We start from the raw sequence: 21,459 nt of genomic DNA, 5'->3' as shown, positions 1-21,459 counted from the left end.
TTTTTGAAGTTGCCAGGATTGTTGGATCTATGTCATAAAGGTTTCTCATTTTTCTAAGATGCTGATGCAGAGTCCTGGGCTGATCTTTCCTATACTGCGAATTTCCATGTGCTTACATCCTCTAATTTTCAAAGCTGATAGCTATATTTGTCTTACACATGAAATGGTGTAATGCTCCTTGACCATTATTTGTTTTAATTGCTACTTTTATTTTGTATTTTTAGGTAAGCTGGATTTTAACTTCTGACTTTTAATGATATTTTAATGTTTATTTTATATAACCTTTTTAGCGGTTTTTACGATTAGGTGGTTTACAGACTGATAAATAGAAGTCTAGAAGGCAAATTATATTTGTGAGAGACTGAATACATTATTTGTCCAATTTACAGAAACAAATAAATGGGGCTGAGGAGAGAGAGGACTTTGACTTAGTCCACAGAGACTGTGTGGCAATTCCCACAATTTAGGCTAATCAAAAAGCTAGCTGTTCCTCTTACAAACATGAAGCCTTGCAAATAAATAATTTGCCATAAATGTGCAATCTGATGGTCTCTGTTTTGCTGTATTCTAACCACGAGAAGCTTCTGGAGGCAACTAAGGATTCTTGTTTCAATTTCAGCATCAGGGACTTTCCAGAACTTAGAAAATTCACCAGCCCGGAAACTGCTCAGACTTCCCGCGACAACCCTATCTGTGATCCAGCCTCCAGAGGGGTAGAGGTGCCTTGTTCTTCCATTTGCAAGCTTGGGATGCAACTCCGCAGCTGCCCACTTCTCAGCACTATGGCCTGCTTTGGGTTTTCTGTTCTATCTTACTTGATCTGCACTTTAGTGGTGGTGGCATTCTTGCCCTGCAGCGCGAAAGGATGGGGCAGATGAAAATAATGTTCTATCCTATTGGACAGTTCCTTGCTGGACAGTAATACTTCCATTCTTCCAACCAAATAAGAAAATCCTTCCCCTCCCCCAATTTCAGTGAAGCACGCTACACTCATCCTGTGTTGATCTTAAAAGAAGATGACAATGGATTTTCCAGTCACAATCCTGACTGCAGCTGTAAACTGGTACTGGCTTTTATTTTATCTTTTCTATCCCACCCCTTTTATCGATCCCACCCCTTCCCCCCACCCCCTGGCTCATCCCTGTGACTGGTCCCACCGTGTCCTGACCTATCCCGTCCCCTCCTCCCCCCAACCCCCACCCAGGCGAGTTAGTACCTCCATTTGACCTGGTCTGTAAAGGCTTTGGCCTAGTATGTAAACGGGAGCCAAGGTGCTGTGAGGGAAGGTTTTATAGGTGTAGTACCAGTGTAGCCGCCGATAGAGGGCGCTGGTTTGTAACCTGGTTCTTTTCCCAGCATGCACTTTTGGCTGAGCGGTGCGTTCTGAAACAGGTTTTTTGGGGGGTTTTACCTGGCGGAGGTGTGACATCTGTCTTAGCAAACTTTCCTATATCCTTCGGACATTCGCATGTGATGTTGTGTCAAAATTTCACCTCAGTCGGTCAAGTGGTTTTGATGAAAAGTGGAAACACACCCACATGTCCTTTTTACATTTATATATATATATAGATATGATGCCAAGGTTTTAGCCACAGAGCTAAAATCAGATAAAACTGTCCAATGCTCTTTCCCCTTTCATTCAACTTTTTAAATCCACAGGTGCAAGTATGTATGTAGTCCATAACCAGTAGGGGTGTCTTACCCATAGAGGCTAGTGGCGCAGGGTGCCAAGTTCTAGAGGGAGCTAGGGAAGAGGCTCCCGGCATCAGCTCGCCCACCTCCGCCATGCCAAAGCAGCGCTGCGTCCGGAGCCTCCGCCTGCCGTGGCCAGCCTCTGCCTCCTCCTTGCCAGAGGAGCCGCCCTCCAGCCGATGCCCACCTCCAGCCCCGCCAGCAGCGCCGTCCTCCCTTTAAAAAGGTCGACAACCCTGGGAAACCGGGGGTGGGGTGGGATGGGGGCGCCGGAGGGAGCTTTGCACCATGGCGCCGGATATGCTTAAGGATATGCCCTGATAACCAGCGACAACTTACAATTTTGTCCTAGCTCATAAGTTGCTGAGGACTGCAGGAAAATTTCTCCTCCCATGTATACTGGTGAAAGGAAAGAAGAGAAGAACAAACACACAGCAGCAACAGGCCCTTTCTTTTCTCTGCATTTTACACCTTTGTCTAATTCCACTCTCTTGAGGTATTGATTTGCTATTGCCTGGTAGCTGGTCTATTATGGCCTTGTACAGTTATTCTAGCACTTAAGTAAACAGGCTGACTGTATATCCTTGAATTGCTAGTATCGCTAGTGGCTTGTCGTGCAGAGTATGATTTCCTTTTATTTGTTTATTTTTAAAGGAATGAAACTGACTTACAAACAAACAAACAAACAAACAGTTTTCTCAATTACAATTAAAAATGGAGCAAAACCCTTTGGTGCAAAGATGATATGAAATATTTTGCAGATCTTTTATAATGTTGTTCTTTTGTCTCAAGAATTTTGTTTGGTGTTCTAGCTGCTATTTAAAAATGTTCACTTACTGGATCATCACCTTGTCATGGTGAGTGGGCTTGCATGTTCCTATGATCCTGTATGGGATAATTATTCCAGGAATAATTATTAATTTTTAAATTTTTAAATAATTTTTAAATTTTTAAAAGAGGAATTTTGAGGAGATAGTGATCTGAAATGGTCAATTTTTCCTGTCTATCTCTTCCTGGCTCTGCTTATCTGTTTTATTATTTTCTCTATCCATTGTAAAAACACCATCACTTGACCCAACAACCTCAAACATACCATCTCATGACTATTTAATTGCTCATCTTCTAACATTGTGTATGTTATCAAATGCCAACAGTGCCCTTCAGCTCTCAGGCCAAACCCTACACCAAAGGATAAATGGACATAAATCTGACATCAGGAATAACAAGACAGAGAAACCAGTAGGAGAACACTTCAATCTCCCAGGACATTCTATACAAGATCTCAAAGTAGCTGTCATGTTACAAAAGAATTTCAGAAATAGACTGGAAAGAGAAGTTGCTGAATTACAACTTATTACCAGACTTAAAACCATGGAGAGACCTGGTCTGAATAGAGACATTGGATTCTTATCTCATTATACATGATAAAGCTATTTTTGGCCATCTCATCCCTTGCTGTTTTCCTGTAAGACCAATTGCAGTTGTTAACAGTCGTCAACAGGTTTACCACACCTATCAGCCAATCACCCATTCCCACCACCCTTCTGAGTAATACTCCTCCCCACCCATTCACTATATATCAGGGTCTGGTGACTTCTGTTTCAGTGTACCTGAAGAAGTGTGCATGCACACGAAAGCTCATACCAAGAACAAACTTAGTTGGTCTCTAAGGTGCTACTGGACAATTTATTTAATATATTTCTACATGGTAAAAAAAGGTCTTTGATGTGTGGCCTGTTGATGACACTAGAACTTGGAAGTGGAGTCCAGTGAGCTTGCCCAGGGGTGGGATCCGGGGGGGGGGGGAATGACAACTGGAACTCAGAAGTGGAGTCCAGTGAGCCCGCTCAGGGAAGATCTATTGGGGAAAGTGTTGTTTTAAAAAGGCAGCTAGGTGAAGTGCAGGTAGATAGGGCTGCCAGACCTCCAACATGTGCTGCAAAGGGGGAAAGAGAGCAAACAAGCTCTTGGAATTTAGAGCAGAAGGGGAACAGGAGGCAGATGAATGAATTGCTAGGGGTGGGGTTCCCAAAAGCAGAGGTAGACGGCATTTCCACTGAAGAGGTGTTTAAGCTTTGGGGGAAAAGGTGTGCTAACAGCAAAGAGGAGGGGGGCTCAAGTAAGGGGGGCTGCCCCCACAGCACCCCCATCACATCATTGTATCCCTCATTGCAATACTTTGTTTTTTAATAAACATTTTTATTAGATTTTCCCATTTTAACATCTAATTCCTTCTCAAATTATACAAATTTCATTTAAACAATCCAAATCTTCTGCCAAATTATACAAATTTAAAATTGATTTCCCATGCTTCAGACTCAGAAAGTTCCCTCCTCCTCTTGTCACTGCTTTCTAATCCATAATGTCCAGATCTCATCCAATACTCTATTAAAGTCTTTTCATCTTCTTTCAAGCCCCTGAGTTTTCTCAGGCAAGTGAGTTTGAACATAATATAAGTTTCTGTGTGAATTTGTGCCTATGATTCCTCTGTAAATTAACACTGTCTCTTCGCATGCTGGTATCTTGCCAAGTCCGTCCAAGAATCCAAAAATCCTTCTCTCAGTCCGCAACAGCCATCTTTGAGCAGTCACCATAAATCAGATCTTTACACTCGTGTGGTATTTCACTCCAGATCACTCCTGTGGTATTTCTCAAGATAGTCTTTCCAGGGGGAGAATTGCCAAATCAAAGCTATAAACACACATCCAATGTCTTATTTATGGCTATCTCCCCCCTTTGACTAATCTCCAGCCGACATAGTCTCCTTCATGTCAGACTCTGAATTAAAGTTGTGTCATAACTCAAAAATGTCTCAACAAGTTTCCAGCTGCTAATGAGACAGCTTCTCTGATGACCATACTTTGAGGAGTCTTTACATTCCAGGCGATTCCAAGGATAATACTCTGATTATTCATATTTTCAATTCACACAGTATATATACTCAAAAAAAACATTGATTCAATAAATTTCAACTTTCTCATCTCGCTTGCTTTGTAAATATTATTTTTCGGTTCTTCAGGTGGGAGGTTGTTATGTGTAAATATAATGAAGCAAAGCTATAAAGTTCTCGCTCCCCCCTTCAGTCCCATCAAATACATTTCTTGTTGGTTACATTCCTCTGTTATCTTGTTCTCTCAGCGGCAGAGTTTAGCAGAATAAATCTTCTTTTCTTGTCTGAAACATGTCCATGACTTAATCCAATCTTTCTCTTCTCATGGAGCCTGTATTCACTCGTAGAAAAGGCGTCTGGGGGATCTGAAATTCCCACGGGGGCTTCCCACTCAGGGTTCCCAGCTTCTTCCTTCCGAGGTCGAAGCTGGTAACAGGCCACTGCGGGTGAGACTGCACCCCCCATACCCGGGGGGGGGGCTTCAGGAGGCTGCATACTCCCCTCGGCAGCCTCGTAAATCAGCTCATGGGATCGGAGAGATGGAATCTGTCAGCCGTTTTCTACTGCGATCATAGCTGCCAAGTTTTCCCTTTTCTCGCGAGGAAGCCTATTCAGCATAAGGGAAAATCCCTTAAAAAAAGGGATAACTTGGCAGCTATGTGCGATCCAAGCGGAAGTCCTCATTGCAACACTTTGGGGGAGATGGGTGGGTGAGTGATTGGAAAATTCCCCAGTAAACAGATTGCCGGGGGGGGGGCATAGTTCCAGAGGTGAGGCTACTGAAGACAGCTATCCCTGTCACTGACTATTTTGCATGGAAATGTTCACCCACTCTATGAGGTGACTCTCTTAAGTAGTTTGAAAAAATGGAAACGAGTCACGTGCATGTGAAAATATCAAATTCCCCAACTCCCCAACTGGTTCTCAGTGAAGGCACTGCCCAGCTCTGGCTTTTGGAGTTTGCTCATTTAGTTATTTCATAAAACATTTGTGCCGTTTGGTTGTAACAAACAAACAAACTTATTTCCAAGCGGTTAACAGAACGATAAAGCGAGGAACTTCAGAAAAGTTCTCCACCGTTCTTTGAAAACATGCAAAAGTTCTCCGCTACGGGATCGACGGAGCGGCCTTTCATTGGCTAACCGTGGACTTGCCCCGCCTTCCCGGAGCGGAGGAAAGGCGTTGAAAAGCGACGCGAAGTCCCACCCCCCTGGCCTCGAGGAAGACGAGGCAGGGCGCCTGCGCGCTTCTTCCGCTTTCCCTGAAATGTCCGGAGGAGAGCGAACTTTTCATTGGCTGCTCGAAGGCGTCCAATCGAAAGAGGTCCGCTGTGAGCGAACAGGCGGACGAGTCAACGGCTTTCTCTCTCCAATCCGGGGGGGGGGGGGCAGAGCGAGAGGCGCCTCCCGGGACGGACGGACGGACGGACGCTCCGTCGCGCTTTCTCTCGCGGACGCCCGCGTTGTAGTTGACTCTTCTTTAGTCTGTTCTACCAAAGGCCGCCGCCTCGTTCTCCGGAGCGGAAGAGCGTCCCGAGGCCGCGGGCGCCATGAGCCCTCCGCTCACCGGCCTGGGGTGGAGCTCCGCTGCCGCCGCCCACGGGGCTCCCGCGGGATGGACTCCGGTGAGGGACGAGACCCCCCCCCCCGCCCCAGGGTGGCCTCGGGTGACCCCGTCACCTCTCTCTCTCTCTCTCTCTCTCTCTCTCTCTCTCTCTCTCTCTCTCTCTCTCTCTCTCTCTCTCTCTCTCTCTCACGGTTTGGGTCTCTCTGCGCTTCCTCGGGGCTCGTCTCCGTCGGTGCTTCAGGAAGGCCGCCCCGAGAGAGAGACCCCCCGAGAGCGGAGGAGAGAGGAGCCAGGCATGCCAAACCCCTCTTGGTTTGATAGATTAAGCACTTGCTTGTGGGAGATAGTAGTGGCCTGCTTTGCAGGGCTGTTGTGAGGAACATTTATAATTTAATTCTAGACAAAATGCTTTTGAACAGGAATTCAAAATATTATTGTTCTACTGGGAGCATCTTGAGGAGCCCAGGGCTGAGTGGGCTTTGATGTGACAGTGCTGCTATAGTATTTTATACCAGGGGTGGCCAACTCCCAAGAGACTGCGATCTACTCACAGAGTTAAAAACTGGCAGTGATCTACCCCCTTTTTGGGGTTCAGGTCAAAATTGTTGAGCTTTGTTTAGGAAGGAGGAAGCCCTATTTTGGGGGGGTTTGGGTCAAAGTTGTTGAGTTCTTTCAGGGAGGAGGTAAAATGTTGAGCTTTTTTTAGGGGAGCCACAGTTGTTCAGCTTCTTTGGGGGGAGCCAGTGATCTACCAGTGATCTACTGCAGACGTCTAGTGATCTACCGGTAGATCACGATTACCTGTTGGACATGCCTGTTTTATACCAATGGAGTACAGTACTAGGTCCTCTAGTATTTTTAGACTGAGGCTCCTCTTTCTAGCATATTTATTGAGTCTAGTTCTCTTCTGCCATCTGCTGGCTATCTTGCAGCCCTGAATACAAAGACCTGGTGAACATAGCTCAGCTGTCAACCAAGCTAAGCAGATGATAATGAAAGGTCATCTGACCTGACAGTTTGGCAACAGATTCCTGACTTGGTTTTAGTTAGTCAGCAACATGTATGTGCCCTTCAGCATTGTTGCAGTGTTGACGTTTCACTTAAAACTGGTTTGGCTACAGTGTGGCCTGGCTTGTTCATTCATGGACTGGTTTGCTTTCTGCCCCACCCACCCCACTGTTTCCATGCTTCACACCTGCTTGTGTCATTGTGCTATTTAATAAGCAGCACCTATTCTGCAGGAGAGTTCCTGTGGCACAATCTCTTTAAAATGTGGCTTTTTAAGGCTCTCTGGATCTTGAATATTAACTTGCAAAATCTATTTTCTTCCTGTGACCCTTTATCAAGCAAATAGATCAAGACAGTACTTTTCCCTGTCACTTCATAGGTGTTCTGATCTCTCCTGCTGTCTCTAGATCACATCCACTGTAGAAGGAGCACCTGCAAACTTTGGAAAGGGATTTGCACAGAAATCTGGTTACTTCCTATGCTCTACATCAGCTATAAACAGTGAGGTAAGGAGTATGCCTGGGTGCCAGTAGAAGGTGGGTGCCAGTAACTCAGTGCTGCTGGACTTTATGAATTCTGCTTCTTTTCAGAACCCCACAGGAGATGTACTTTATGATGTCATAATCCTGAGTGAGAAAACCCCGCTGCCTTACGGATACACTTACGCTAAGGAATTTTTGGATCCCAGTAAGTCTGCCTATTCATTGGATACTTGTTTGGTAGAAATCTGTTTATAACAACAGTTCTTCAGCAGAAACTAACCAAGAATAGCTTCCATTTCCATGTACAGAATGTACCTAAGATACTTTGTGGTCCTGGGCTATGACAGCTATCCTGTAGGGTTAGCTTGTATCCATTTGACCAGGCATAGGCAAACCCCGGTCCTCCAGATGTTTGGGACTACAATTCCCATCATGCCTTACCACAGGGCTAGTTAGCAAGGGATGATGGGAATTGTAGTACCAAACATCTGGAGAGCCGGAGTTTGCCTATGCCTGCATTTGACCTATGTATTACATAAGTGTGTGTTGCTGTTATAAATTGTAGAACACAACCTTTGTTGCTTCCCTCTGTGAAGGAGCCTTCCCAGACCTGCTGAAAGGTGGTTATTTAAACTGCTTAAAAAAACATATTTGGACCTGGCCAAATATTGTCCAGTCTCACATCTTCCATTCTTGGGCACGGTGGTTGAGCAGGTGGTTGCTGAACAACTCCAGGCACGCCTGCAGGATGTGGACCATTTGAATCCCTTCCAGTCCGGATTCAGACCTCATCATGGGACTGAAACTGCTTTGGTCACACTGGTTGATGCTCTCTGGCAGGCTAGGGACAAAGGTGAAAGCTGTTTCCTAGTTCTTCTGGTTCTCTCGGCGGCCTTTGATATCATTGACCATGACATTCTTCTGGACCGTGTAGAGGAGCTGGGGGCACTGTTATACAGTGGTTCCGCTCCTTCCTCCTGGGCCGTGTCCAGAAAGTGGTGTTGGGGGGGATGAGTGTTCAGACCCCTGGGCTCTCACTTGTGGGGTGTGTCAGGGTTCCGTCCTCTCCCCCCATGCTTTTTTAACATGACTATGAAGCCGCTGAGAGTGATCATCGGGGTTTGGGCTGAGTGTTCATCAGTATGCGGATGATACCCATCTCTACCTCTGTTTCAAATCAGAACCAGTGAAGGTGGTAAATGTCCTGTGTGAGTGTCTGGAGGCAGTTGGAGGATGGAGGTCCAGTTCTGAGGGACTTCTGACGGTTCTCTCACTGTGAGAAGTGAGGTTACAGGAAACCAGGCAGAGGGCCTTATTGGTAGTGGAACACCCTCCCATCAGATGTCAAGGAAATGAACAACTATCTGAATTTTAGAAAACATCTGAAGGCAGCCCTGTTTAGAGAAGTTTTTAATGTTTGATGTTTTATTGTGTTTTTAATACTCTGTTGGAAGCCGCCCAGCATGGGATAGAAATAATAAATTATTTTATTTTATTTTCCACCTCCTTTTCCCCTTCTGCCCCTCTCTCTTCTTTTTCTTATAAGTGGCTTTCTGATGGTTGAGGCTATTTTCCTACATCTCTTTTTAAAGCTATTGTGTAAGAAAATTCCATTCTTGTGGATGCAGTGTCAGCTAGCAAAGTACCTTTTAATTTCTTAAACACACTTTGGTCAAACGGGGGGGGGGGAATCCACTTAAAGCTTCACAGAGGTTCCCCTTGTCTGTTTAAAACTTTCTCATTTCACACCATAGATCCAGCTTTTTGTCACTTTTTCTCAATGCCTTAAACAGTAGCTTTCTTTCCTTCATTATGAAAAGCAGTTAACTCACCAGGTGCTAGTTTTCACTGACAGACACAAAAACTCTTTTAGGTTGTAAATTATCCCATTCTGAAGAAAATTAAGAAAGGGAGGCGTTTGTATGGCTTGTAGTCTGTTTTGGACAAGATGATGGTCCTCTGCTTCCAGTCACTTGACCCACAGGGCAGGGGAAAAAAACCCTCTGGCAGAGAGGAAAAACTTTTCAAAGCAAGAGGGTAATCCCTTTATTTCAACTTTTCGGAAGGGAAAGCTGCCAGCCAAACTTGCGTGCAATGCCCTGTTAACTATCTCCTTAGGTAAGGAGCCAATGAAAGACCTTCAATCCACCATGATTCCTCCCTTGGAAGTTCATTTGGTCATTTAGTCCTTTTCTTGATCCTCCATGGGGGAACTTTGTACTGGCTCTCATTTTTTAATTGGTTATGATGCTAAGGGATAATGGAACAATTAACCTACTTCTTGAGGTGGTGGGTTGTTGTTTTTGGCCGCTGGGTACAGATGTAAATGGGAACCATATCATTTTTTCACGTTCCACATGGCCTTGTGACTGGGACAAGGCAGAACTGTGCAAGTTTGTTCAACTTAGTTTTGTCTCATATATAGCAGCCAAAACTCAAAACTGTTTGTGAACGTGTTATTTATTTACCAATATTTGAATACTGTTTCCTTAGGCTAAGTGGCTCCTATACCTGAAGTATCCCTTAAAGATGCTGACCTTTTTGCTGAGGCAGAAGATGCTATAAAGATATTTGATCATAATCTTTGTATATTTCTCTATAAACCCTAATAAAACTGTATTTATTTTAAATAATCTAAAAGAAGAAGGCACACAGGAAAGGGGAGGAAGAAAGTTCATTTCATAATCGAGATATAACAAAAGTTAGGTCTGAGGACTGAAGCTGTTTTAAGTTTATTTTGTAATTATTGGAAATAACCGATTTCTAGCAGATTAAATTACTACAGCATGTTTACCCATGAGCAGGTATTTCGGGCATCATAAAACTAGCCAAGCACTGTTCTGCGAGAAAGCAAATGGAGCCTGATTTTCTGATGCTGGAATCTTTGGCTTTTGTCTTAACCGTGAGAACAAATATGGAAAAACACCTGCTCCAAATAAGAACAGTGTTCAAATAAAATCGAGTCATAATTGAATCTCTGTGTGGGGAAGGACCTCTATATGCCATTTGTGTTTGTTTATAAAGGGCTACACTTTCAATAACTGTTCTCTTAAATAGGCTAGAACAGGCATCCCCAAACTTCGGCCCTCCAGATGTTTTGGACTACAATTCCCATCTTCCCCGACCACTGGTCCTGTTAGCTAGGGATCCTGGGAGTTGTAGGCCAAAACATCTGGAGGGCTGCAGTTTGGGGGTGCCTGGGCTAGAACCTGTGTGGCCTTATGAGATGACTTGTGCAGCAAACATCTCATGTTGGCTGGCTCTATGTACAAATTTGACTAGTTATGTAGAATAGCTTGGAGCAGGAAATTATTTGACACTAAGGGAGCAGTGTCAAGAAGTTTGTTCACACCTTCCAACTTAACTTGTGTGTTTAGAAATGTACTTTAAAAATGGCCTCCCAGGTGTAAACAAACACCTTCAATGTACCTTGTCTCTTTCAAGAGTTTCAGGTGCACATAGATGTATTTGGTTGGAGCTGACATGGGTGTAGATTAGGTTTTGTGGACTAACCTATTCTGATAGTGCATGGAGTTGTGTGCAGGCCAGGGAAGCCCAAATACAAGGTGGAGCATATTCCTTTACCTTCCCCTCCACTTTTGGATGCATAAGCCCATCTAAGGAAGGCAAGGTCTTAGTGTTATTTTGATGTCGTTTGGGTCTAATCTCCTTTTCCTGCTTTCCTGCTGCAGAAACCTCCCTCTCCAAGAAGAAGAGGCTGTGTGTCAAGCTGATTCCATTGACTGCAGCTGAAACTGCTGTGTTTGACATCCTGCTGAGTAGCAAAAATAAAGTGATCCCAAACTACATGCGGATAGGGTGAGGCACTCAATCTGTAGTCATTGTTCTCATGTTGTAGCTCCTGGGAGACATGCTTTTGTTCTAACCATATTCCTCTCATCTAGGGAAATGAGCGGATTTGCACTTTGGTGTAAAAAGGAGCACATTCTCAAGCCCAAGCCCCTTCCCAAGCCACGAAAAGTGAACCTAGAAATGAAACGACTTTCATTAGAACCAGATGGGTAAGTTGCTGTAGATCAGGGGTAGGCAACCTAAGGCCTGTGGGCCGGATGCGGCCCAATCGCCTTCTCAATCCGGCCCGCAGACAGTCCGGGAATCAGCCTGTTTTTACATGAGTAGAATGTGTCCTTTTATTTAAAATGCATCTCTGAGTTATTTGTGGGGCCTGCCTGGTGTTTTTACATGAGTAGAATGTGTGATTTAAAATGCATCTCTGGGTTATTTGTGGGGCATAGGAATTCGTTCATATTTTTTTTCAAAATATAGTCTGGCCCACCACATGGTCTGAGGGACGGTGGACTGGCCCACGGCTGAAAAAGGTAGCTGACCCCTGTTGTAGATTCTGTCCAACTTTTGTCACAACCACATCATTATTGATGTTATGCGACCCACCATGATTTCCCATCTTCACTGGCATAGGATCTATTCTGTAGAAAGTAAAATACTAGGCCAGATTCTTGAACCATCCAAATGCCAATTGTTCTCACCTGTTTTTCTCAGTTTATAAATGTTCATTCACAAAAAGAGATCAACTAAATTGCTAGACCAGATTGCCACCTGTTGGTTCAGGGTGTTTGAGCTTTCTGCACATGCATTCCAGTTCCAGCTTCCAGGCTTCTGTGGGAGGCAAATTGCTGGTGAGGATAAGCATGAACTGTGGGGCAGAGAGCCTGTTACCTCTATCCCCTTTATTTGCATAGGGTGGGCAGCAGATGGAAACTTTACTAGCTCCATAACAACTCTCTTAATGTTTCTAAAACTGGATGTATGGCTTCTTTTAATAACAACAAAAAATAATCTCTGGATGGAGAGTTGTAGCTGTTAATGTAGTTTTATGTGTTAACTGAATTGAAACTGTACTGTGAAACCCCTAATTTACCCACAGAGCCTAGGGCTTGCCAGTCAGAAGCTTGGCGGTTCAAATCCCTGCAACAGGGTGAGCTCCCATTGTTCGGTCCCAGTTCCTGCCCACCTAGCAGTTCGAAAGCACATCAAAGTGCAGGTCGATAAATAGGGACCGCTCCGGCGGGAAGGTAAACGGCGTTTCTGTGCTCCTCTGGTTCGCCAGAAGTGGCTTAGTCATGCTGGCCACATGACCTGGAAGCTGTACGCCGGCTCCCTCGGCCAGTAAAGCGAGATGAGCGTGCAACCCCAGAGTCGTCCGTGACTGGACCTAACGTTCAGGGGTACCTTTACCTTTACCTTACCATTACAGCTGTCCTGAATCTTTGCCAATGAGTACATTGTACCACTGAACTAGTGGGGCAGACCAGTGACCAATGCTATTTGTTATCCTCTTTAAGTGGAGCTGATTTATGGTGGTAGAGGCAGGACTATGATGATGTTGATAATGATAATATTTATGGAACCCATCTGGTTGGGTTTCCCAACATTGGCTTTTCATACCACTTTAGCTCATTGACTAAAAATAGTTAAGTTTTCAACAAAAGTAACAAAAACTAAAACTAAAACAAAAAAATTCATTCAGTTTTTATTTTACTTCGACCCAGACCAACAGTAACAAATTCAATAACATCCATAAACAAAGAAAATTATGCATCAAACCATATCAATTCCATAAAGTGGGATTCTCCGAATCCCCTGACTTCCCTCCCCCCAACCATTCCTGGTTCACTACATTTCCTATAAACTACCGTATCAGTTCTACACCAAATTTTTTCTCACCTCAGATTTCCTATACTATTTCTAAAATTACAAGTGTTCTTAAAATCCTGACAGTGTATTTATCTGTTTACAATACTTTTACAAATACATAATAAACATTTCCCATTATTTTTTAAATTTCTCGTCATCTTGATTTCTGAGCTTTCCAGTTAGTTTCACCATTTCAGCATAATCCATTAACTTAGTTTGCCACTCTTCTTTAGTCGGGACTGCTTCGTCTTTCCATTTTTGGGCTAACAGCATTTGAGCGGCCGTCATAGCATACATAATTTTTTTCTGATCTTTTGAAATTTCTGCTCCTACAATACCTAATAGAAAGGCTTCTGGTTTTTTTAATAAAGGTTATTCTAAACATTTTTTTTTCATTTCATTATATATAATTTCCCCCCAAAATTTAACCTTCCTGCATTCCCACCACATATGATAAAACATACCCTCTTTTTCTTTACATTTCCAACACTTACTAGATCCTGTTCTATACATTTTTGCTAATTTAACTGGGGTTAAATACCACAGGACGTGGGTGGCACTGTGGTCTAAACCAGAGCCAAGGGCTTGCTGATCAGAAGGTTGGTAATTTGAATCCCCGCAACGGGGTGAGCTCCTATTGCTCAGTCCCTGCTCCTGCCAACCTAGCAGTTTGAAAGCATGTCAAAGTGCAAGTAGATAAATAGGCAGGAAGGTAAACGGCGTTTCCATGCACTGCTCTGGTTTGCCAGAAGCAGCTTAGTCATGCTGGCCACATGACCCAGAAGCTGTCTACAGACAAAATGCTGGCTCCCTCGGCCAGTAAAGCAAGATGAGCGCCGCAACCCCTGAGTCATCCACGACTGGACTTAACGGTCATGGGTCCCTTTACCTTTACCTAAATACCACTGGTACATCATTTTCATATAATTCTCTTTTAGTAGTGTACATGCAGTAAAATTCATATCTTGTTTTCCAAAGCCTTTCCCAATCTGACATTTGTATATTATGTCCCACATCTTTTGCCCATTTTATCATAACACATTTGACCTGTTCCCCCTTAGTGTCCCACTCCAGAAACAGATTATATATTTTTGACAGTAATTTTGTTACTGTCTTATTATTCAGTTTAAAACCTGAATAATAAGAGTTTGGTCTTATTATTCAGTTTAAAACCTAACAATTGTCCGAATTCCTGTATTTTTTGTAATGCTTTCAATAATGAATTTATGGGCCCATTATGACAAGGTCATCTGCAAATGCTTTCAACTTGTATACTTTATTTCCTACTGTTATTCCTCATGGTTTCATCTGCGCTCATGTTTCTCACCAGGATTTCTAATATTAAAATAAACAATAATGGTGACAAGGGGCATCCTTGTCTTGTCCCTTTCATGATTTTACATTTTTCAGTAATAACATTATTCACAATTAATCTTGCTTGTTGCTCTGAGTAAATTGCATCTATTCCTCTTCTAAACCTTTCTTCAGATTCCATCTTTGCATAAATGACCACAAAATATTATCAAATGCCTTTTCGGCATTGTCACAGAGGTGCGTTGCGACTACTCTAAAGTAACGACTCTCCAGAGCGTTGCCTTTTCATGCTTTTATTGTGTGCAGGCTATTTACAGTGCTAGAGCTGTACAGGGTACATATTCTCAGTCTGACCCAGAACCCTGGAGTGACGCTTCCCACGTTTTCTTCCAACATAAGAGTCTGGGCACCCCAAATCTCCTTCCGCGCTTCCTCCTGCGTAATTCCGGAACCGGAGGGAAAAAGGGTCTCCTTTCCATGTTTTCCTTCTCCCCCCTTTCCCCCGCTCTCTCTTCCTCCCTCACGTGCAGCAGAGGCTCTGCTATCCTGCCAGAGCCCTGTCTCCTACTTCCTCCTTCCCCACTGGACTCTGCCCCCTCTCCGCTGCCTCCGCTGCTGGTGGAAGAACTGCTCCTCAAGATCGAAGGGAGCTCTCTGTACTGTTTCCCCCTCACAGGCATCAATAAACATGAATGCTGCTTGTTTTTCATTTTAGTTCCAGGTATTCTGGGAGATCAATTATATTCCTTTTATTATCCTTCATCTGACGTCCTGGAAGAAATCCTGCCTGGTCATATAATATTTGCCAATTTAGAATCGTTATTTAATAAGGAAATTAACCTATAATTCTTAGTTAATAACAAATCAGTTTCTTGCTTCAGAATTAATGTAACAAAGGCCTCTGTCTTAAGTCTCCGGTACTTTTCCTATTTTTAAAATTCTGTTCATTATATTTTGCAAAGTAATCATTAGGAAACTGGGTTTCCGCTTATTTTTTTAGTTTGCTACAACCCTTAGCCTTTTGTTGTGTTAGCCAGTCAGAGCTGATGACACCCTCCCCCCTTTTCCGGATGGTGAGGGGCAAAGTCTTGATTACGACATGTTGTGCTTTGAATAAGCTGCACGTGTCTCCAAGGCTCAGCACAACTAAGAACAAACCCCTGGTCTCTAGCTGTGGGTGGGGGCACGTCCTATCATACTGAGTCACTGCAAGGCTCAGTGTGAGTGGATCTTGCCAGAATTTTAAAAAAGTAAATTATTTGCTGTCTACATTTGTTCAGAACATGCAAGCCCAAACAAATTGGAAAAATACTATACTACAGAGAACGCTAGCATAGAAGATGAGAAATCCATTGTGTGGCACTCTTGAAAGAGTCTGGCTTGTAATTCATCAGGAGTATTTATAAGATTGCTGTGAACAACTTTCCAATCTAATCCTGCAGTGTAGTCCTTCCATCAGAAAAGCCCGTGGTTCCACCCGGTCCCAAAAGGCAACCTACCCTGAAGCGGCATGAATCTATATATGATACTTCAAACGTCTATGGCATCTCAGGTAGGTAGCCAGAATTCTAGGGGATGAGGTACTAAAACTTAGTTTGCTTTCACTAGCACCTTAGAGACGAACTAAGTTTGACATTGGTATGAGCTTTCGTGTGCATGCACACTTCTTCAGATACACTGAAGCAGAAGTCACCAGACCCTGATATATAGTGTGAGGGTGGGGAGGGGTATTCTCAGGAGGGTGGTGGGAATGGACGTTTGACTGATAGGTGTGATGACTGTTAACGTTGATGTCATCAACGAGTTTCCACACCTATCAGTCAAACGCCCATTCCCACCACCCTCCTGAGAATACCCCTCCCCACCTTCACACTATATATAAGGGTCTGGAGACTTCAGTGTACCTGAAGAAGTGTGCATGCACACGAAAGCTCATACCAATGACAAATTTAGTTGGTCTCTAAGGTGCTACTGGAAGAAAAAAATTATTTTGTTTCTACTACGCCAGACCAACACGGGTACCTACCTGTAATTAGTTTGCTTTGTGTGAATTTCTTTTTCCTTGAGAGCTCTCACTGCTTTGTTTAGGAGCAGAGATTGCTACTTTTTCAGCACGACTCTTGGACTGCTCTTGCTTTCATAGGAAAGCAGCCAAACAGTGTTGCGATTGAGTGGAGCATTTTGCCCTCTAGAGGTGGGGTGGCAAATGTCTCCTTGTCCTTTTCACTGTCAGCTGAATAACCTAACTCTTTTTCTCCCTCTTAGCCATGGATGGAGTGCCCTTCACCCTTCACCCCAAGTTTGAGAGCAGCATCTCCAAGGGCACGAATGTAAGAATTAGTCTCAATTCCAAGTGTGTTTTCAGTACTGTAGCTCTGCCTTTAAGGGAAGATTTTTTGGGGGGAGGGGTTGTCTAGTTCAATTGGGTGGAGGTGTTGCTAATCAGAACTTGTTTTCCAGAGGGAATGGTGGTAAGAAAGTTTTTAGTTGTGGCAATATTGGGTTTGAGGTGAGGTCTTGGGAAATTAAGGTGTGGCGAGGCAAAAATAATTGCTCTTTATTTTCTAGGCCTATTCTCCGTTTAAAAGCTTGCATATCAAATCTCTTGCCGATATTGAGAAAGAGGTAAGCAGCAGTTGAGGTTTTTAATGTACTTATTAAGCTGTCCTTAGAGAAATTTTGAGACTAGATAGAGTTGTGTGGTGTGATTTATAAAGGCTGTTTTGTTTTGCTTTCAGTACAACTATGGCTTTGTCGTCGAAAGAACTGCTGCTGCTAGACTCCCCCCCAGCATCTCCTAGCAGCTGTAATTTGTTTGACAGTGTGCCTTTTTTGCTATCAGGACTCCTATCCATTCACCACATAGATGTTCTTTAAAAGGAAACTAGCAGGTGCATTACTTTAGCAGCTCATGTTTGTAAATGCAATCTTGCCCGATGGCAGCTAATGCTATCCCCTGTACTGTATTTCTTGCTGATAAGTATCAAACTTGTTTACTTTCTGTGGAAAGCACTACTTTTAAGAGCAGATTTTAGCTTTACCTTTAAAAATAGTAATGGCTTTTCTGAATAGGCTGCCTTGTATACAATGAAAGTATGACTTCCATAGAAGTACAACACTAAATTTTAACTGAAAGTGAAATGAGAAGACTTCCAGCCCCAAACTCCAGGATAAGATTTTTGTGCTATCCCTCTAAAAACTGTTGAATTTGGCACAATAGGAAAGGATTTTACCACAAAGAAAACTCGAGCCATATTTCAAAATGCATGGATTGCCATTTAATTACCAAATCCCATGACCACCTTTTGAGGAGTGTAGGGGTAGTATAAAAGTCAGCAGGTGCTGTCATGTCTGGGAAACAGGTGGAGCTTGGTGTAGCCCCCAGGGCACCGCCTTTGTTGAGGTTTCCAAAACAGCACAATGGGGAAGTCGCCTGCCAGTACCAAACTGGAGTAAGAGAGGGCTGTCCAAAGAATAAATATTCTTCTTGCAAAACTGTACAGTGGCTGTTCCTTTTTTGGCCAGGGGTCTGTTCATCTCAAGAAGGCACTCTGAGCTTTGTGCTGCCAAGAAAAAACTGTAGGATTCTGTCTACAAGTAGGGCAGTGACAAAGTTTGCCAGAAGAACTTGAGTGATCACCATTTTGAACTGCAATAGAAGGATAGAAAAACATGAATGTTCCCCAATAGCAACATTTATTCCACCACACTTTTTGGTTGCTCGCCAAAAATAATTATCTTGAGCTGAACTGAAATTGTGCTAGGATACCACTATCACAGTAGCGTAAGGAAGCAACTTAAATAAGCTGGATTTGTGAACATTTTCATGACTGGTTAAAAATATATTGCATTGAGACCAAGTACAAAGTACATGCTTGCCACTTAATAGCTCACAATAGGGACACTGGTTCTTCAGCTATTGAACTAGTTTGTGACGGACGGACAGGGGACACAAAAAAGGTACATGTTCAGTTCTAGTTGTTATTCCTTTTGAGTAGTTACCAGGGATCACATTTTAAGATACATGCATTTCCTTGAGTTACTCAGGGATGATGGGAGTTGCAGCCCAAAACATCTGGAGGGCACCAGGTCAGAGAAGGCCCTGGTTAAGATGCACACTGCTAGCTACCTGCCAGTTGAACAGACATTTCTGAAGCTCCCCAAGTGAAAAAACAACAAACAAACCCTAAACACAAACACAATCCCCAAGTAAAGACCTAGGAAGGATCATGCCTACTCACCTCTGTTGGGATGTCTACCAGTCCAAACTGTTCATTGAACTCAGGAGAGGAACCTGTCAAAAGGGCTACAATGGCCAGCCCAGAGAGAATGATGCTCCACAGCAGAGGCTTGTTTTCCCGCAGGCTTTCCATGAATGGATGGCCCTTGAGCAACAAAGACAAGGATGGAAAGGGCAGTCAAGAACCAGATTGCAGGCATCACCAAACCCAAATACTATCACCCCAATTGTCATTTTTTGTCTTCAACAGACATGGATCCGGAGACTGGCTGCATGTTGCAGGCCAAAATATCAATGTCTATTGGCTAGGCATTTATTTCATTATCAAGATTTTTGTGAGGTTGAAGCTGATTTTAATCTCTTTTAGGCTGGGTGGTGGTGGGATTGGAACCAAAGACATGGTCCGCACAATCCAGTGCCCTGCCACGGTCTTGCTGATGGTGGGTAGAAGAGCACAACCACAACTATTTCCCTTCCATCAGGGAAGAAAATGAATGGTAATAATGCCAGCTCCTGGGCTGAGTTTATTCCTTGGTCGAGGGGCATGTTGGAAGTCTGGGAAGGCACTAGATCCTTTGGATTCATTGCCTCCCCTGGTACATCCACTTTTATTTCCAGGGACAAAAGGGTTGCAGGAAATGTGTGTATCTCAGAAAGCAGTCCTGGTTTTTATTGGAACACACAGTCGATCTCAAGTAATGAATTTCACAAGACTTAAATGCAAATTTGTGGCTTAAGTAGTTTCCTTTGTACTCAAGCTTATCCCAGTCATATGAGCAATTGCAAAAAACGGTATGGCTCTCTTTGAACCTCTCTTCTGCCCCCATCAATAAAATAAAAATATTTAGTACTTCTCATGTAGGGCACCCTGAAGAACTCAAAGTAGAGCATCAGATAATCTAATCCGCTTGCAACATTCAGACTATTCAAAGCATTCTGCACAGACAAAGAGTTTCAGTACTTGGACTCCTGGCCTGGCAAAACTTCCACCTGGCTTCACACTCCCTTTGAGATCCCTGGCCACCAGCATCTTACAGCCTGGCCTTCAAATGGAGCATCAGGCTCCAGCATGACAGGTACCCAAGAGAAGCAGGGAAATAAATTACAGCACACCCTAGAGAGCCAAACAAAAAACCAAAAAACCTGAGCCCACCTCACCTTATAGTTGATGGCAAATGTTGCCATCTGCATGGCCATGGACATGATGTAAACCGTGCTGTTCACCAAACTGGGTTCAAACTCTTTATAGAGATCTACAAAATCATCTTTCCTTAAAAGAAACAGAGAAAGGCCCTTGACAATTTGACTCCTTAAAATTCAAGTTATTGTCCTAGGAGTGTGGGGTCACATGATAACCAAATAGCAGCACCAGCTGGCTCCTGAGCCTCCACCTCCCATTTTCTTCCCTGCCTTGACTTAGGACACAGTATTTCTACGTTCCTGCTTCTCATTTCCTTGGCTTTTCATTCTTATTTTGTCAGTTCTTGGTTTCTTGCTATTCCGTTTTCGTCTCCAAACAGAACTATTCTGTCCTTTCTCCCTCTGGTGCATTGGATGCTGTTCATGGGAAAGACTTGTGGGAGGAGAGGACCAACATTGTTAGAAATAAAACAGAGACCGGCTCCCAGGGCCTTCCTCAGCAGTCTCCATTGCCAATTCCCCAGCAGAACAGGTGACTTTGCCCTTTGCCCCCTGAGCACTCCTGGGCATGCAGCACATCCCTTTTTAAAACATGTCCCGTCCGACAGTGGCTATGGCACTGACTTTCTTGGGGAAGGGGAGCGTCCCTATACAGTGCCACTCCGATCACCACTTGATACTCCTTAGAGAGAAGGTTTGTGGCAAGTCTGGGGAGAGGAGAGAGGGAGCGGCTATTCTGTAACCATTTTTTGTGTGCCAACAATACACGCCTTCATCATGGAAGAGCTATTTACTGGCACCTCCTGCCACCAGAGGGTGCAGCTGCGGCCCACCTCCAAGAGTGCTCAAAGAGTTGGTCAACAGCTGGGCCCAGATCTTGAAGGCTGTTCCCCCAACAATGCAGCTCCACTGCTCCCATCAGTCATCCTTACTGGCACACAGAGATAGGTGCCAGTTTTATCTTCATCAAGGAGTTTGGGTTGACTTCAGACCAGAGGGGTAAACCAGCTCATGAGTTGGCATCCCACCCCCACCCCCTGCCACTCTTTTTAAAAAAGGGAAAACAAAAACCTGCTTTGTGTAGTAAGACAGTGCCACAAGTCCCAGAACTATCTGGCCACTCCTCAGGAGACTTAATGGAGGACTCCCCTAACCCTCGTGTTCTCCCAGGGGCCGGTTGTGCAAGCTGGAAGGACTGGGGCTGATGGATCCCTTTGGCTATCTCTCCTTCTTCTTTACAGGGCCCTTTTCCAGGGCTTCTCTGAGGAGGAAGGAGCATGGATGGATGCAAGGAAACAGCTTTGCCTGTCCTAGGGCAGGGATCATGTTAACCCCCAGTTTCAGGGCTGTCTCTTGCATTCACACCTGCCCTGGGAAGAGTGTTCATGATAGGGAGCGACATTAGCCTGGAGAAGAGAAGGTTAAGGGGGGATATGATAGCCATGTTCAAA

The 21,459-nt window shown here is 44.0% G+C and overlaps 3 protein-coding genes across 5 annotated transcripts in view; 2 read left to right on the top strand and 1 right to left on the bottom strand.

Annotated features, from left to right (window-relative positions):
• Positions 1–4,672, top strand: part of DSN1 (DSN1 component of MIS12 kinetochore complex) — a 28,318-nt gene extending 23,646 nt beyond the window's left edge. Inside the window, exons 12-13 of one of the 3 annotated variants that reach the window (XR_015948329.1) lie at positions 620–1,063; positions 2,045–4,672. Coding sequence is in view for 1 of the 3 variants with exons in the window: in XM_060272193.2 (XP_060128176.1) it covers positions 620–717 (98 nt within the window). In the remaining 2 variants the exon portion in view is untranslated. Of the gene's footprint in view, positions 1–619 lie in introns of all 3 variants that reach the window. The other 2 variants (XR_015948330.1, XM_060272193.2) reach the window with 2 other exon arrangements.
• A 1,299-nt stretch (positions 4,673–5,971) lies between these two features.
• On the top strand, positions 5,972–18,128 carry MVB12A (multivesicular body subunit 12A). Its single transcript, XM_035101684.3, has 9 exons — positions 5,972–6,206; positions 7,564–7,662; positions 7,747–7,843; positions 11,331–11,457; positions 11,544–11,660; positions 16,071–16,180; positions 16,894–16,958; positions 17,197–17,253; positions 17,367–18,128. Exons 1-9 carry the CDS (start codon positions 6,132–6,134, stop codon positions 17,427–17,429), a joined length of 810 nt encoding a protein of 269 aa, XP_034957575.1. The 5' UTR covers positions 5,972–6,131; the 3' UTR covers positions 17,430–18,128.
• ATP13A1 (ATPase 13A1) overlaps positions 17,884–21,459 on the bottom strand; it is a 40,137-nt gene continuing 36,561 nt past the window's right edge. The window contains exons 24-26 of the mRNA XM_035101667.3: positions 20,027–20,138; positions 18,870–19,013; positions 17,884–18,277 (exon numbers count right to left, since the gene is read on the bottom strand). Coding sequence (XP_034957558.3) covers positions 18,167–18,277; positions 18,870–19,013; positions 20,027–20,138 — 367 coding nt within the window. The 3' untranslated portion in view covers positions 17,884–18,166. The remainder of the gene's footprint in view (positions 18,278–18,869; positions 19,014–20,026; positions 20,139–21,459) is intronic.

The sequence above is a fragment of the Zootoca vivipara genome, chromosome 2, assembly GCF_965207765.1.
Source record: "Zootoca vivipara chromosome 2, rZooViv2.hap1.1, whole genome shotgun sequence".
Classification (NCBI taxonomy): Eukaryota; Metazoa; Chordata; class Lepidosauria; order Squamata; family Lacertidae; genus Zootoca; species Zootoca vivipara.
This window is presented reverse-complemented; position numbering and strand designations above follow the sequence as displayed.

Bases quoted from the DNA above. Each gene is read 5' to 3' on its own strand.
- MVB12A (XM_035101684.3), top strand. From the start codon at position 6,132: ATGAGCCCTCCGCTCACCGGCCTGGGGTGGAGCTCCGCTGCCGCCGCC. The intron at 7,844-11,330 runs GTAAGTCTGCCT...TTCCTGCTGCAG, and splicing joins TAAGGAATTTTTGGATCCCA to AAACCTCCCTCTCCAAGAAG. The intron at 17,254-17,366 runs GTAAGCAGCAGT...TTTTGCTTTCAG, and splicing joins TTGCCGATATTGAGAAAGAG to TACAACTATGGCTTTGTCGT.